Here is a 17,047-nt window from a genome sequence, read left to right as displayed (position 1 = left end):
CTGTTTAAATGCCCACCTCTCTCTCTGATCCTGTTTAAATGCCCCCTCTCTCTCTGATCCTGTTTAAATCCCCCTCTTTCTCTGATCCTATTTAAATGCCTTCTCTCTCTCTGATCCGTTTAAATGCCTCTCTCTCTCACTGCTCCTGTTTAAATGCCCCCCTCTCTCTCATCCTGTTTAAATGTCCCTCTCTCTCTCATCCTGTTTAAATAACCCTCGCTCTCTGATCCTGTATAAATGCCCCCCCCCCTCTTTGATCCTGTTTGAATGCCCTTCTCTCTCTGATCCTGTTTAAATGTCCCTCTCTCTCTCTCTAATCCTGTTTAAATGCCCTCTCTCATCCTGTTTAAATGCCCCCTCTCATCCTGTTTAAATGCCCCCTCTCTCTGATCCTGTTTAAATGCCCCCCCCTCTCTCTGACCCTGTTTAAATGCCCCCTCTCTCTGATCCTGTTTAAATGCCCACCTCTCTCGCTGATCCTGTTTAAATGCCCCCTCTCTCTCTGACCCTGTTTAAATGCCCCCTCTCTCTGATCCTGTTTAAATGCACACCTCTCTCTCTGATCCTGTTTAAATGCCCCCCCCCCTCTCTCTGACCCTGTTTAAATGCCCCCTCTCTCTGACCCTGTTTAAATGCCCCCTCTCTCTTATCCTGTTTAAATGCACAGCTCTCTCTCTCATCCTGTTTAAATGCCCCCTCTCTCTCTGATCCTCTTTAAATGACCCGCTCTGTCTGATTCTGTTTAAATGCTCCCCTCTTTCTCTGATCCTGTTTAAATGCCCCCTTTCTCTCTCTGATCCTGTTTCAATGCCCCCCGCTCTCTCTCTGATCCTGTTTAAATGCCCCCCTCTCTCTGATCCGATTTAAAGGCCTCCTCTCTCTCTGATCTTGTTTAAATGCCCCCCCTCTCACTTATTCTGTTTAAATGCCCCCTCTCTCTCTCATCCTGTTTAAATTCCCCTCTCTCTCTCATCCTTTATAAATGCCCCCTCTCTCTGATCCTGTTTAAATGCCCTCTCTGATCCTGTATAAATGCCCCCCCCCCCCTCTGATCCTGTTTGAATGCCCTTCTCTCTCTGATCCTGTTTAAATGTCCCTCTCTCTCTCTGGCTCTGTTTAAATGCCCCTCTCTCTGATCCTGTTTAAATGCCCCTTCTCTCTCTCTCATCCTATTTAAATGCTCCTCTCTCTCTCATCCTGTTTAAATACCCCTCGTTCTCTGATCCTGTTTAAATGCCCCCCTCTCTCTCTGATCCTGTTTAAATGCCCCTCTCTGATCCTGTTTAAATGCCCCCTCTCTGATCCTGTTTAAATGCCCTTCTCTCTCTTATCGTGTTTAAATGTCCCTCTCTCTTTCTGATCCTGTTTAAATGCTCCCTCTCTCTGATCCTGTTTAAATGACCCCCTCTCTCTCTGATCCTGTTTAAATGCCCCCTCTCTCTCTGATCCTGTTTAAATGCCCCCCTCTCTCTCTGATCCTATTTAAATGCCCCCCTCTCTCTCTGATCCTGTTTAAATGCCCCCTCTCACTGATCCTATTTAAATGCCCCCTCTCTAATCCTGTTTAAATGCCCCCTCTCAAATCCTGTTTAAATGCCCCCTCTCCCCCTGATCCGTTTAAGAACCCCTCTCTCTCTCTGATCCTGTTTAAATGCCCTCTCTCATCCTGTTTAAATGCCCCTCTCTCTCTATGATCCTGTTTAAATGCCCCCTCTCTCTCTCTGATCCTGTTTAAATGCCCCCCTCTCACTGTCCTGTTTAAATGACCCCTCTCACTGATCTTGTTGAAATGCCCCCCTCTCTCTCTGGTCTTGTTTAAATGCCCCCCCTCTCACTTATTGTGTTTAAATGCTCCCCCCCTCTCTCTGATCGTGTTTAAATGCCCACCTCTCTCTCTGATCCTGTTTAAATTACCCTCTCTCTCTCTGATCCCGTATAAATGCCCCCCTCTCTCTGATCCTGTTTAAATACCGTCTCTCTCTCAACCTGTTTCAATGCCCCTCTCTCTCTCATCCTGTTTAAATGCCCCTCTCTCTCTCATCCTTTTTAAATGCCCCCTCTCTCTGATCCTGTTTAAATACCCCTCTCTCTCTCTCTGATCCTGTTTAAATGCCCCTCTCTCTGATCCTGTTTAAATGCCCTCTCTCATCATGTTTAAATGCCCCCTCTCTCTGATCCTGTTTAAATGCCCCCCCCCCCCTCTCTCTGACCCTGTTTAAATGCCCCCTCTCTCTGATCCTGTTTAAATGCCCACCTCTCTCTCTGATCCTGTTTAAATGCCCACTCTCTCTCTGACCCTGTTTAAATGCCCCCTCTCTCCGATCCTGTTTAAATGCCCACCTCTCTCTCTGATCCTGTTTAAATGCCCCCTCTCTCTTTGATCCTGTTTAAATCCCCCTCTTTCTCTGATCCTATTTAAATGCCTTCTCTCTCTCTGATCCGTTTAAATGCCCCTCTCTCTCACTGCTCCTGTTTAAATGCCCCCTCTCTCTCTGACCCTGTTTAAATGCCCCCTCTCTCTGATCCTGTTTAAATGCACACCTCTCTCTCTGATCCTGTTTAAATGCCCCCCCCCCTCTCTCTGACCCTGTTTAAATGCCCCCTCTCTCTGATCCTGTTTAAATGCCCCCTCTCTCTGATCCTGTTTAAATGCCCACCTCTCTCTCTGATCCTGTTTAAATGCCCCCTCTCTAATCCTGTTTAAATGCCCCCTCTCTCTCAAGTCCTGTTTAAATGCCCCCTCTCCCCCTGATCCGTTTAAGAACCCCTCTCTCTCTCTCTGATCCTGTTTAAATGCCCTCTCTCATCCTGTTTAAATGCCCCTCTCTCTCTATGATCCTGTTTAAATGCCCCCTCTCTCTCTCTGATCCTGTTTAAATGCCCCCCTCTCACTGTCCTGTTTAAATGACCCCTCTCACTGATCCTGTTGAAATGCCCCCCTCTCTCTCTGGTCTTGTTTAAATGCCCCCCCTCTCACTTATTGTGTTTAAATGCTCCCCCCCTCTCTCTGATCGTGTTTAAATGCCCACCTCTCTCTCTGATCCTGTTTAAATTACCCTCTCTCTCTCTGATCCCGTATAAATGCCCCCCTCTCTCTGATCCTGTTTAAATACCGTCTCTCTCTCATCCTGTTTCAATGCCCCTCTCTCTCTCATCCTGTTTAAATGCCCCTCTCTCTCTCATCCTTTTTAAATGCCCCCTCTCTCTGATCCTGTTTAAATAACCTTCTCTCTCTCTCTGATCCTGTTTAAATGCCCCTCTCTCTGATCCTGTTTAAATGCCCTCTCTCATCATGTTTAAATGCCCCCTCTCTCTGATCCTGTTTAAATGCCCCCCCCCCTCTCTCTGACCCTGTTTAAATGCCCCCTCTCTCTGATCCTGTTTAAATGCCCACCTCTCTCTCTGATCCTGTTTAAATGCCCACTCTCTCTCTGACCCTGTTTAAATGCCCCCTCTCTCCGATCCTGTTTAAATGCCCACCTCTCTCTCTGATCCTGTTTAAATGCCCCCTCTCTCTTTGATCCTGTTTAAATCCCCCTCTTTCTCTGATCCTATTTAAATGCCTTCTCTCTCTCTGATCCGTTTAAATGCCCCTCTCTCTCACTGCTCCTGTTTAAATGCCCCCTCTCTCTCTGATCCTGTTTAAATGCCCCCCCCCTCTCTCTGACCCTGTTTAAATGCCCCCTCTCTCTGATCCTGTTTAAATGCCCCCTCTCTCTGATCCTGTTTAAATGCCCACCTCTCTCTCTGATCCTGTTTAAATGCCCCCTCTCTAATCCTGTTTAAATGCCCCCTCTCTCTCAAGTCCTGTTTAAATGCCCCCTCTCCCCCTGATCCGTTTAAGAACCCCTCTCTCTCTCTGATCCTGTTTAAATGCCCTCTCTCATCCTGTTTAAATGCCCCTCTCTCTCTATGATCCTGTTTAAATGCCCCCTCTCTCTCTCTGATCCTGTTTAAATGCCCCCCTCTCACTGTCCTGTTTAAATGACCCCTCTCACTGATCCTGTTGAAATGCCCCCCTCTCTCTCTGGTCTTGTTTAAATGCCCCACCTCTCACTTATTGTGTTTAAATGCTCCCCCCCTCTCTCTGATCGTGTTTAAATGCCCACCTCTCTCTCTGATCCTGTTTAAATTACCCTCTCTCTCTCTGATCCCGTATAAATGCCCCCCTCTCTCTGATCCTGTTTAAATACCGTCTCTCTCTCATCCTGTTTCAATGCCCCTCTCTCTTTCATCCTGTTTAAATGCCCCTCTCTCTCTCATCCTTTTTAAATGCCCCCTCTCTCTGATCCTGTTTAAATACCCCTCTCTCTCTCTCTGATCCTGTTTAAATGCCCCTCTCTCTGATCCTGTTTAAATGCCCTCTCTCATCATGTTTAAATGCCCCCTCTCTCTGATCCTGTTTAAATACCCCTCTCTCTCTCTCTAATCCTGTTTAAATGCCCTCTCTCATCCTGTTTAAATGCCCCCTCTCTCTGATCCTGTTTAAATGCCCCCCCCCTCTCTCTGACCCTGTTTAAATGCCCCCTCTCTCTGATCCTGTTTAAATGCCCACCTCTCTCGCTGATCCTGTTTAAATGCCCCCTCTCTCTCTGACCCTGTTTAAATGCCCCCTCTCTCTGATCCTGTTTAAATGCACACCTCTCTCTCTGACCCTGTTTAAATGCCCCCTCTCTCTGACCCTGTTTAAATGCCCCCTCTCTCTGATCCTGTTTAAATGCCCACCTCTCTCTCTGATCCTGTTTAAATGCCCCCTCTCTCTCTGACCCTGTTTAAATGCCCCCTCTCTCTGATCCTGTTTAAATGCCCACCTCTCTCACTGATCCTGTTTAAATGCCCCCTCTCTCTCTGATCCTGTTTAAATCCCCCTCTTTCTCTGATCCTATTTAAATGCCCCCTCTCTCTCTGATCCTGTTTAAATGCCTTCTCTCTCTCTGATCCGTTTAAATGCCCCTCTCTCACTGATCCTGTTTAAATGCCCCTCTCTCTCATCCTGTTTAAATGTCCCTCTCTCTCTTATCCTGTTTAAATAACCCTCGCTCTCTGATCCTGTATAAATGCCCCCCCCTCTTTGATCCTGTTTGAATGCCCTTCTCTCTCTGATCCTGTTTAAATGTCCCTCTCTCTGATCCTGTTTAAATGCCCTTTCTCATTCTGTTTAAATGCCCCTCTCTCTGATCCTGTTTAAATGCCCCCCTCTCTCTCTCATCCTGTTTAAATGCCCCTCTTTCTCTGATCCTATTTAAATGCCCCCTCTCTCTCTCATCCTGTTTAAATGCCCTCTCTCATCCTGTTTAAATGCCCCCTCTCACTGATCCTATTTAAATGTCCCCTCTCTCTCTGATCCTGTTTAAAAAAAACCCTCTCTCTCTGATCATGTTTAAATGTCCCCTTTCTCTCTAATCCGTTTAAATGACCCTCTCTCTCACTGATCCTGTTTAAATGCCCCTCTGATGCTGTTTAAATGTCGCTCACTCGCTGAACTTGTTTAAATGCCCCCTCTCTGATCCTGTTTAAATGCCACCTCTCTCTCCCTAATCCTGTTTAAATTACCCAGTCTCTCTCTCATCCTGTTTCAATGCACCCTCTCTCTCTGATCCGTTTAAATGCCCCTCTCTCTCACTGATCCTGTTTAAATGCCCCCCTCTCTCTCTGATCCTGTTTAAATGCCCACCTCTCTCTCATCCTGTTTAAAAACCCCTCTTCTCTCTGATCCTGTTTAAATGTCCCTCTCTCTGATCCTGTTTAAATGCCCTTTCTCATTCTGTTTAAATGCCCCTCTCTCTGATCATGTTTAAATGCCCCCCCCTCTCTCTCATGCTGTTTAAATGCCCCTCTTTCTCTGATCCTATTTAAATGCCCCCTCTCTCTCTCATCCTGTTTAAATGCCCTGTCTCATCCTGTTTAAATGCCCCCTCTCTCTGATCCTGTTTAAATGCCCCCTCTCTCTCTGATCCTGTTTAAATGCCCCTCTCTCTCTGATCCTGTTTAAATGCCACCTCTCTCTGATCGTGTTTAAATGCCCTCTCTATCTGATCCTGTTTCAAGGCCCCTCTCACTGATCCTGTTTTAATGCACCCTCTCACTGATCCTGTTGAAATGGCCCCCTCTCTCTCTGGTCTTGTTTAAATGCCCCCCTCTCACTTATTGTGTTTAAATGCCCCCCACTCTCTGATCCTGTTTAAATTTCCCTCTTTCTCTCTGATCCTGTACAAATGGCCCCCCCTCTCTGATCCTGTTTAAATGCCCTTCTCTCTCTGATCCTGTTTAAATGTCCCTCTCTCTCTCTGACCCTGTTTAAATGCCCCCTCTCTCTGATCCTGTTTAAATGCCCCCCTCTCTCTCTGACCCTGTTTAAATGCCCCCTCTCTCTGATCCTGTTTAAATGCCCACCACTCTCTCTGATCCTGTTTAAATGACCCCTCTCTCTCTGATCCTGTTTAAATGCCCCCTCTCTCTCTCTCTGGTCCTCTTTCAATGCCCCCCTCTGTCTGATTATGTTTAAATGACCCCCTCTCTCTCTCATCCTGTTTCAATGCCCCCCTCTCTCTGATCCTGTTTAAATGCCCCCTCTCTCTCTGATCCTCTTTAAATGACCCCCTCTGTCTAATTCTGTTTAAATGCTCCCCTCTTTCTCTGATCCTATTTAAATGCCCCCTCTCTCTAATCCTGTTTAAATGCCCCTCTCTCTGATCCTGTTTAAATGCCCCTCTCTCACTCTGATCCTGTATAAAGGCCCCCCTCGCTCTGATCCTGTTTAAATACCCTCTCTCTCTCATCCTGTTTCAATGCCCCCGCGCTCTCTCTCATCCTGTTTCAATGCCCCCGCGCTCTCTCTCATCCTTTTCAAATGCCCCCTCTCTCTGATCCTGTTTAAATGCCCTCTCTCATCCTGTTTAAATGCCCCCCCCTCTCTCTGACCCTGTTTAAATGCCCCCTCTCTCTGATCGTGTTTAAATGCCCACCTCTCTCTCTGATCCTGTTTAAATTACCCTCTCTCTCTCTGATCCCGTATAAATGCCCCCCTCTCTCTGATCCTGTTTAAATACCGTCTCTCTCTCATCCTGTTTCAATGCCCCTCTCTCTCTCATCCTGTTTAAATGCCCCTCTCTCTCTCATCCTTTTTAAATGCCCCCTCTCTCTGATCCTGTTTAAATACCCCTCTCTCTCTCTCTGATCCTGTTTAAATGCCCTCTCTCATCATGTTTAAATGCCCCCTCTCTCTGATCCTGTTTAAATGCCCCCCCCCCTCTCTCTGACCCTGTTTAAATGCCCCCTCTCTCTGATCCTGTTTAAATGCCCACCTCTCTCTCTGATCCTGTTTAAATGCCCCCCCCCCCCTCTCTCTGACCCTGTTTAAATGCCCCCTCTCTCTGATCCTGTTTAAATGTCCCTCTCTCTCTCATCCTTTTTAAATGCCCCCTCTCTCTGATCCTGTTTAAATACCCCTCTCTCTCTCTCTAATCCTGTTTAAATGCCCTCTCTCATCCTGTTTAAATGCCCCCTCTCTCTGATCCTGTTTAAATGCCCCCCCCCTCTCTCTGACCCTGTTTAAATGCCCCCTCTCTCTGATCCTGTTTAAATGCCCACCTCTCTCGCTGATCCTGTTTAAATGCCCCCTCTCTCTCTGACCCTGTTTAAATGCCCCCTCTCTCTGATCCTGTTTAAATGCACACCTCTCTCTCTGATCCTGTTTAAATGCCCCCCCCCCTCTCTCTGACCCTGTTTAAATGCCCCCTCTCTCTGATCCTGTTTAAATGCCCCCTCTCTCTGATCCTGTTTAAATGCCCACCTCTCTCTCTGATCCTGTTTAAATGCCCCCTCTCTAATCCTGTTTAAATGCCCCCTCTCTCTCAAATCCAGTTTAAATGCCCCCTCTCCCCCTGATCCGTTTAAGAACCCCTCTCTCTCTCTGATCCTGTTTAAATGCCCTCTCTCATCCTGTTTAAATGCCCCTCTCTCTCTATGATCCTGTTTAAATGCCCCCTCTCTCTCTCTGATCCTGTTTAAATGCCCCCCTCTCACTGTCCTGTTTAAATGACCCCTCTCACTGATCCTGTTGAAATGCCCCCCTCTCTCTCTGGTCTTGTTTAAATGCCCCCCCTCTCACTTATTGTGTTTAAATGCTCCCCCCCTCTCTCTGATCGTGTTTAAATGCCCACCTCTCTCTCTGATCCTGTTTAAATTACCCTCTCTCTCTCTGATCCCGTATAAATGCCCCCCTCTCTCTGATCCTGTTTAAATACCGTCTCTCTCTCATCCTGTTTCAATGCCCCTCTCTCTCTCATCCTGTTTAAATGCCCCTCTCTCTCTCATCCTTTTTAAATGCCCCCTTTCTCTGATCCTGTTTAAATACCCCTCTCTCTCTGATCCTGTTTAAATGCCCCTCTCTCTGATCCTGTTTAAATGCCCTCTCTCATCATGTTTAAATGCCCCCTCTCTCTGATCCTGTTTAAATGCCCCTCCCCCTCTCTCTGACCCTGTTTAAATGCCCCCTCTCTCTGATCCTGTTTAAATGCCCACCTCTCTCTCTGATCCTGTTTAAATGCCCCCTCTCTCTCTGACCCTGTTTAAATGCCCCCTCTCTCTGATCCTGTTTAAATGCCCCCTCTCTCTGATCCTGTTTAAATGCCCACCTCTCTCTCTGATCCTGTTTAAATGCCCCCTCTCTCTCTGATCCTGTTTAAATCCCCCTCTTTCTCTGATCCTATTTAAATGCCTTCTCTCTCTCTGATCCGTTTAAATGCCCCTCTCTCTCACTGCTCCTGTTTAAATGCCCGCCTCTCTCTCATCCTGTTTAAATGTCCCTCTCTCTCTCATCCTGTTTAAATAACCCTCGCTCTCTGATCCTGTATAAATGCCCCCCCCCTCTTTGATCCTGTTTGAATGCCCTTCTCTCTCTGATCCTGTTTAAATGTCCCTCTCTCTCTCATCCTTTTTAAATGCCCCCTCTCTCTGATCCTGTTTAAATACCCCTCTCTCTCTCTCTAATCCTGTTTAAATGCCCTCTCTCATCCTGTTTAAATGCCCCCTCTCTCTGATCCTGTTTAAATGCCCCCCCCCCTCTCTCTGACCCTGTTTAAATGCCCCCTCTCTCTGATCCTGTTTAAATGCCCACCTCTCTCGCTGATCCTGTTTAAATGCCCCCTCTCTCTCTGACCCTGTTTAAATGCCCCCTCTCTCTGATCCTGTTTATATGCACACCTCTCTCTCTGATCCTGTTTAAATGCCCCCCCCCCTCTCTCTGACCCTGTTTAAATGCCCCCTCTCTCTGATCCTGTTTAAATGCCCACCTCTCTCTCTGATCCTGTTTAAATGCCCCCTCTCTCTCTGACCCTGTTTAAATGCCCCCTCTCTCTGATCCTGTTTAAATGCCCACCTCTCTCTCTGATCCTGTTTAAATGCCCCCTCTCTCTCTGACCCTGTTTAAATGCCCCCTCTCTCTCTGATCCTGTTTAAATCCCCCTCTTTCTCTGATCCTATTTAAATGCCCCCTCTCTCTCTGATTCTGTTTAAATGCCTTCTCTCTCTCTGATCCGTTTAAATGCCCCTCTCTCTCACTGATCCTGTTTAAATGCCCCTCTCTCTCATCCTGTTTAAATGTCCCTCTCTCTCTTATCCTGTTTAAATAACCCTCGCTCTCTGATCCTGTATAAATGCCCCCCCCTCTTTGATCCTGTTTGAATGCCCTTCTCTCTCTGATCCTGTTTAAATGTCCCTCTCTCTGATCCTGTTTAAATGCCCTTTCTCATTCTGTTTAAATGCCCCTCTCTCTGATCCTGTTTAAATGCCCCCCTCTCTCTCTCATCCTGTTTAAATGCCCCTCTTTCTCTGATCCTATTTAAATGCCCCCTCTCTCTCTCATCCTGTTTAAATGCCCTCTCTCATCCTGTTTAAATGCCCCCTCTCACTGATCCTATTTAAATGTCCCCTCTCTCTCTGATCCTGTTTAAAAAAAACCCTCTCTCTCTGATCATGTTTAAATGTCCCCTTTCTCTCTAATCCGTTTAAATGCCCCTCTCTCTCACTGATCCTGTTTAAATGCCCCTCTGATGCTGTTTAAATGTCGCTCACTCACTGAACTTCTTTAAATGCCCCCTCTCTGATCCTGTTTAAATGCCACCTCTCTCTCCCTAATCCTGTTTAAATTACCCAGTCTCTCTCTCATCCTGTTTCAATGCACCCTCTCTCTCTGATCCGTTTAAATGCCCCTCTCTCTCACTGATCCTGTTTAAATGCCCCCCTCTCTCTCTGATCCTGTTTAAATGCCCACCTCTCTCTCATCCTGTTTAAAAACCCCTCTTCTCTCTGATCCTGTTTAAATGTCCCTCTCTCTGATCCTGTTTAAATGCCCTTTCTCATTCTGTTTAAATGCCCCTCTCTCTGATCCTGTTTAAATGCCCCTCTCTCTCTGATCCTGTTTAAAAAACCCTCCCTCTCTCTGATCCTGTATAAATGCCCCTCTCTCTGATCCTGTTTAAATGCCACCTCTCTCTGATCGTGTTTAAATGCCCTCTCTATCTGATCCTGTTTCAAGGCCCCTCTCACTGATCCTGTTTTAATGCACCCTCTCACTGATCCTGTTGAAATGGCCCCCTCTCTCTCTGGTCTTGTTTAAATGCCCCCCCCTCACTTATTGTGTTTAAATGCCCCCCACTCTCTGATCCTGTTTAAATTTCCCTCTCTCTCTCTGATCCTGTACAAATGGCCCCCCCTCTCTGATCCTGTTTAAATGCCCTTCTCTCTCTGATCCTGTTTAAATGTCCCTCTCTCTCTCTGACCCTGTTTAAATGCCCCCTCTCTCTGATCCTGTTTAAATGCCCCCCTCTCTCTCTGACCCTGTTTAAATGCCCCCTCTCTCTGATCCTGTTTAAATGCCCACCACTCTCTCTGATCCTGTTTAAATGACCCCTCTCTCTCTGATCCTGTTTAAATGCCCCCTCTCTCTCTCTCTGGTCCTCTTTCAATGCCCCCCTCTGTCTGATTATGTTTAAATGACCCCCTCTCTCTCTCATCCTGTTTCAATGCCCCCCTCTCTCTGATCCTGTTTAAATGCCCCCTCTCTCTCTGATCCTCTTTAAATGACCCCCTCTGTCTAATTCTGTTTAAATGCTCCCCTCTTTCTCTGATCCTATTTAAATGCCCCCTCTCTCTAATCCTGTTTAAATGCCCCCTCTCTCTCTCATCCTGTTTAAATGCCCCTCTCTCTCTGATCCTGTTTAAAAACCCCTCCCTTTCTCTGATCCTGTTTAAATGCCCCTCTCTCTGATCCTGTTTAAATTCCCCTCTCTCACTCTGATCCTGTATAAAGGCCCCCCTCGCTCTGATCCTGTTTAAATACCCTCTCTCTCTCATCCTGTTTCAATGCCCCCGCGCTCTCTCTCATCCTGTTTAAATGCCCCTCTCTCTCTCATCCTTTTCAAATGCCCCCTCTCTCTGATCCTGTTTAAATGCCATCTCTCATCCTGTTTAAATGCCCCCTCTCTCTGATCCGGTTTAAATGCCCTCCTCTCTCTCTGACCCTGTTTAAATGCCCCCTCTCTCTGATCCTGTTTAAATGCCCACCTCTCTCTCTCATCCTGTTTAAATGCCCCCTCTCTCTCTGATCCTGTTTAAATGCCCCTCTTTCTCTGATCCTATTTAAATGCCCCCTCTCTCTCTCTGATCCTGTTTAAATGCCTCCTCTCTCTCTGATCCGTTTAAATACCCCTCTCTCTCACTGATCCTGTTTAAATGTCCCTCTCTCTCTCTGATCCCGTTTAAATGCCCCTCTCTCTCTCTCATCCTGTTGAAATGCCCCTCTCTCTGATCCGGTTTAAATTCCCCTCGCTCTCTCTGATCCTGTATAAATGCCCCCCTCTCTCTGATCATGTTTAAATGCCCTCTCTCCCTCATCCTGTTTCAATGCCCCCTCTCTCTCTCATCCTGTTTAAATGCCCACCTCTCTCTCATCCTGTTTAAAAACCCCTCTCTCTCTCTGATCCTGTTTAAATGTCTCTCTCTCTGATCCTGTTTAAATGGCCTTTCTCATTCTGTTTAAATGCCCTCTCTCTCTCATCCTGTTTAAATGCTCCCTCTCTCTCTCATCCTGTTTAAATGCCCCTCTTTCTCTGATCCTATTCTTGGCCCCTCTTATTTCTCATCCACTTGACGCCCCTCAGCGACATCATCCGAAAGCACAGCGTCAAGTTCCATATGTACACTGACACCCAGCTCTATCTCACCATGACCTCTCCACTGCCTCTGTGCTTGACTGTTTGCCCAACATACAATCTTGGATGAACAGAAATTTCCTCCAGTTAAATATTGGGAACACCGAAGCCACCGTCTTCGGTCCCCGCCACCGACTCCATCCCTCCCTTTTGCCACTGTCTGAGGCTGAACCAGTCCATTCTCAACCTCACCGTCTAATTTAATCCTGAGCTAAGCCCATATCCTCTACATCACCGATTGGGGTGGAGTGTAGAATGTTTCAATATAAGGGGTGGTGCAGTTTTGTGAGGCGGACTGGTTGGGCTGGGTGCTCTTTGCCTTTCCATGATTGTTCATAGGTTTATATGTAACCTTTAGAACTGCTGACCGAGGGCCGTGCAGCTATTTGTTGACCGGCACAAACACGATGGGACGAAATGGCCTTCTCCTGCGCTGTAAATTTCTATATTTCTATGTTTCTATCATCAAGACCACATACTTACAACTCCTAAACATCCCGTTTCAGCTCATCTACTGCTGAAACCCTCATCTATTCCTCTAGACCTGATTATTGCAATGCTCTCCTGGCCAGCCTTCCATCTTCCATGTCTATATCCTAACTTGCAGCAAGTCCCATTCATCCATCCCTTGTGCTCGCTGACCTACATTGGCTCCTGGTCTGGCAACATCTTAGTTTTAAAATTCTCATCCTCGTTCAAATCCCTCTATGGCCTTAACCCTTCCTATCTCTGTGACCTCCTCCAGCCCTACAACCCTCTCTGCACTCCTCCAATTCTGGCATCTTGTACTTCCTTTGCTCCACCATTGGAGAACATTACTTCGCTGCTTAAGCTTTAGATTTCCTTCCCTAAACCTCTCCCTCCTCCCTTAAGATGCTTCTTAAAACCTACTTCTATGACCATCACTTTCCTAATGTCGCCTTCTTTGGCTCGGTGTCAATTTTTGACTGATTATGCTCCATAAAGTGTCTTCGTACGTTTTACTATGTCAAAGGTACTTTTTAAATGAAAGTTGTTGTTGAAACTCACAGCTTGGGAGTTCAGTCTGAGACTGATCTGGACCTTACGTGGTGATCCATCTCGTGCTTGTGTGCAAAGATTAGCCAGAGAAATTTGCCCCTGTCTGAATAGTCAGTGCCGCTTGAATTGTCACCCAGAACAGACTCGCACAATACAGTAACTGGTGACTGAGCCACACCACACAGCACATCAGTACTGCTGCAAAGCTGGAGTTTGTCTAGTTTGGACCAAACAGGGTTACAAAGTGTATTTGAAGGGAAAAGTGTATACATATTTTTTAAACCAAACAATTCTGTATGTTTCAGGACCCAGAAGCTTTAGCGATGCTCATGAAGTCGACAAAGCTTAGTGCTGACGGAAAGTTCCTTTTACTCAGTCAACAGATGGACAAAGATGAAACTGAAGAGGGTTTAGAATCGGAAGCGTAGAATGTGCTGAATCAGAGTCTTGGAGCAGTCACAGCAAAAAAGCACTTGCAATCTCCCATGATTTCTTTGATTTCCAGATCAGTCTTTAAATTGTGTAAATGTATTTTTTTCTTGAATTTTAGACCAATGAAGTTCTGGGTGAATTGTGTGTAGGGTGAAGGATATATTTTCATCAAGGAATGAAGAATCAGTGTTTATTATCATACTTATAACGTGGGCTGATTTACACCATCAAATTTACAAGCAAAAAGGCCTCGCAATCATTCTGGAACTGACTTATTAATCATTTTAAACTGACTTTCACTAAACCGATTAAAGTGCCTATACTTTTAAAAGCTTCATAAGACAAAGCTTTGAGTAAAACGAAAAGAAAGATTTGCATTTATACAGTCTCAGTGCTTTATAGCCAATGCTGTAATGTTGGAAAATAAATCGCTGTATTGCAATGGTTACAAACTGGCAAATAGTGCAGTAGTTAAATTAGCTGACTTAAGCCTTTAAGTATTGTCAGACGAGTAGCAAATAGACACTTCACCACCTTATGGTGTAATAGGGTGCTGGTGTGGGGGAAGTATGTTGATAAAACTGGATTATGGTCCCTGTAGTATTAACATGTTCAGTCCACAATCAATTTTAAACGCTGACAAGTTCTCACATCTGCATCATTTCTTCCCGTTTCAGTAACACAGAACCTCTCACCCCAGCATTCCCATGTCCCTAACATTTTATAATTTCAGACAATAATGGGAAAACATGTACTTCGTTCCACCCAGAACCTGCTTTCCTCTGTTTATATTGGCCCTGAAATCCCGGTCCTCTCGCCAGAAAATGGCTTAAAAAATCCGCACCTATCTTTTCCTGCTGCACCCACCAGAGATCCCAGAGGCCCCCTCTTCTTGCGCAACGGAGCGCGTTCACGTTGGGAAGTCTGTAGAAGTAACATGGGCCTGGACACCCAATCACGGTAAAGTAATAGGAGTTTTGTAAGTCCGAAACGCCTATTATGAATGAGAAACACACCCAAACACTACATAAAAAAAATGTTTTAACACCTCGTATAAATATATTATAGAAATTAAAGTTGATATAAATGTTTTTGAAAAAAAAAGTTTTAATTATGGTTTAAAATAAACATACCTTAGTGGGTAGGGTTTTTAAAATTTTATTTTTATATGTTTTTGTATGTTTTAAAATACTTACGCTGGTAAAAGTACGCTATGCACCTGCTTTTACCAGGCGCAAGAGTTTTCAGGACATTCGCTGGGCAAGAGACAGGCAAATCGCCCAATCTCTGTCGTGGGAATGTCCTTCTCCCCGAGATGTGGGAGATCTGCCAAGCCAGAAACTTGACAGATCGGAAAAGTCGTTTTTTGGCACATATGCATTGTGCGCCAAAACCCATTTTTTGCGATGCACACTCCGTCCAGACCCGGAGAGGCCTGAATTTCAGGGCCATAGATTTCCTCCAGATTCAAATGCAAAGATGTACCAGGGTAAATAACATGATTTAGAATGATGTGTACACGTTGCTCCACCAAGGGCTCAAAGAAACGACTGAACAGAATAACGGGACCTTCTCGCAACCACTGTTTCCTTAATCACTATTCATTGAACTATAGAAAACCTGTAAGCTGTTTGAGGTAAAGCCCAGTTTCCCCAAAACTAACCAGATTCTGGTCCCTTGCAACTGTGCAGAAAGGTATGATCATCCATTGAGGCTTTTTTGGATCAATACCAGTTTGCTTACTGCTGAACCTTGTTTCGAGACTACAGGATCAGAATCCCACGGGCGCGGAACGTTACCATCCTCAACCAACACGTTGTGCTCCAGTGAAGTTAACATTCACAATAATGCAAGTTTCTTGGCACGTAGAGCAGAATGAAAAGGACCTGACCTCACTTCACTAGACAGCCCTGGTCCTTAAACAAAGCATTGACATTTTGGCATCCATTCATGTTGTGCTCAACTATCACCAGACGGAAGGAAACTAATCCATGGAAGTGGCAGAGTTCATCGCCCATTCTTCAAATTGAGATGTATAACCCTATATTTTTTTGTCCTTTTATAGTTCTTTTCAAATGCCCATCCAATTCCCTTCTAAATGTTAGTCGCTGGCTCAACCGTCATTTATAGTAAAGTATTCCATGTGCGAATAACTCAAAACTTCTTCCAATTTACCCCTTTGTTTTCAATCTACGCCCTGTCTCTCACCAATTCATTCGGAGCAATCTTAGCCCTCTTTAAAATGTATTCCTTCACATTTTCTGCATTGAACTGCATCTGCCCATTTCACTATGGCCCAATATAGTAAAAGCAAACTTTAATCTTTTGCCTACATTCAAACAATTTGAGAAATGGGAATGAGGTTGGAACAGAGATCCCTGGGCTTCTCATTACCCACACACTCCCAAACACGTCCATTTCCCTCGCTGTACCTCTCATACCACATCTTTTTATAACAATCCCTTTATGCAGCACCTGAAAATCCACACGTACATCCCTTGCATTCCCTTTGTCTTCATACTTATTCCTCAAAGAACTGTTGGTAAGGCACAACTGGCACTTGATCTGCATTGTTATTTCATCCCTTATGAACTCTGGATGGACATTTTGTGGAATAGTCTTTGCCGCAATTCACAATTCCACTGGGAATTTTTGATTTGTGCCACTACTCTCCAGGGATGCATCCCGTCAGAATTTGGTAACTTGTCTATTTAGTGGCATTCATTTTGTAATTAAATTTCCTTTTTAATATTTATCTTCAGTATCTCAATTTTAACATTCTCATCCTTGTTTTCAAATCCCTCTATGGCTCCTCCCTAGCTCTGAAATCTTTAGCCTATAACCCTCATATCTGCACTCCTTCTGGCCTCTTATACACCCCAATTTCCATCGCTCTACCATTGGCGGCCATGCCTGCAGTAACAGAGTCCTAAGCTTTATAATTCCCTCCCTAAACCTATCTGTCTCTCTCCCTCTTTAAAACCAACCTCTTTCACCTGTCCTAGTATCTCCTTATGTGGTTCTGTGTCAACGATTGTCTGATAACACTCCTGTAAGCACCATGAGATGTTTTACTACATTAAAAGGCACTGTATAAAGCAAGTTATGGTACTTCCTCTTCTCAAGATGGTTTTTTTTAGACTAGTATGTTGAGGAGCCTCCTAGGTTGGGTATTGTGTAATGAGAAGGGGTTAACTAACAGTCTTGTTGTCCTTTAGGGAAGAGTGACCATAAGAACATAAGAAATAGGAGCAGGAGTAGGCCATATGGCCCCTGGAGCCTGCTCCGCCAGTTAATACGATCTTGGCTGATCTGATCATGGACTCAGGTCCACTTCCCTGCCTACTCCCCATAACCCCTTATTCCCTTATCGGTTAAAAAAC

General features: G+C 45.4%; 1 protein-coding gene across 4 annotated transcripts in view; it reads left to right on the top strand.

The window, feature by feature from the left end:
* Positions 1-16,775, top strand: part of appl2 (adaptor protein, phosphotyrosine interaction, PH domain and leucine zipper containing 2) — a 268,088-nt gene extending 251,313 nt beyond the window's left edge. For all 4 annotated transcript variants that reach the window (XM_070897644.1, XM_070897645.1, XM_070897646.1 and 1 more), the window contains one exon: positions 13,538-16,775. In XM_070897644.1, the coding sequence (XP_070753745.1) occupies positions 13,538-13,660 (123 nt within the window). In that variant the 3' untranslated portion in view covers positions 13,661-16,775. The remainder of the gene's footprint in view (positions 1-13,537) is intronic.
* The last annotated feature ends 272 nt before the right edge of the window (positions 16,776-17,047 follow it).

Source organism: Pristiophorus japonicus, chromosome 13 (genome assembly GCF_044704955.1).
Source record: "Pristiophorus japonicus isolate sPriJap1 chromosome 13, sPriJap1.hap1, whole genome shotgun sequence".
Lineage (NCBI taxonomy): Eukaryota > Metazoa > Chordata > Chondrichthyes > Pristiophoridae > Pristiophorus > Pristiophorus japonicus.
The sequence above is the reverse complement of the archived record's forward strand: the minus strand, read 5'-3'. Positions and strand labels throughout refer to the sequence as shown.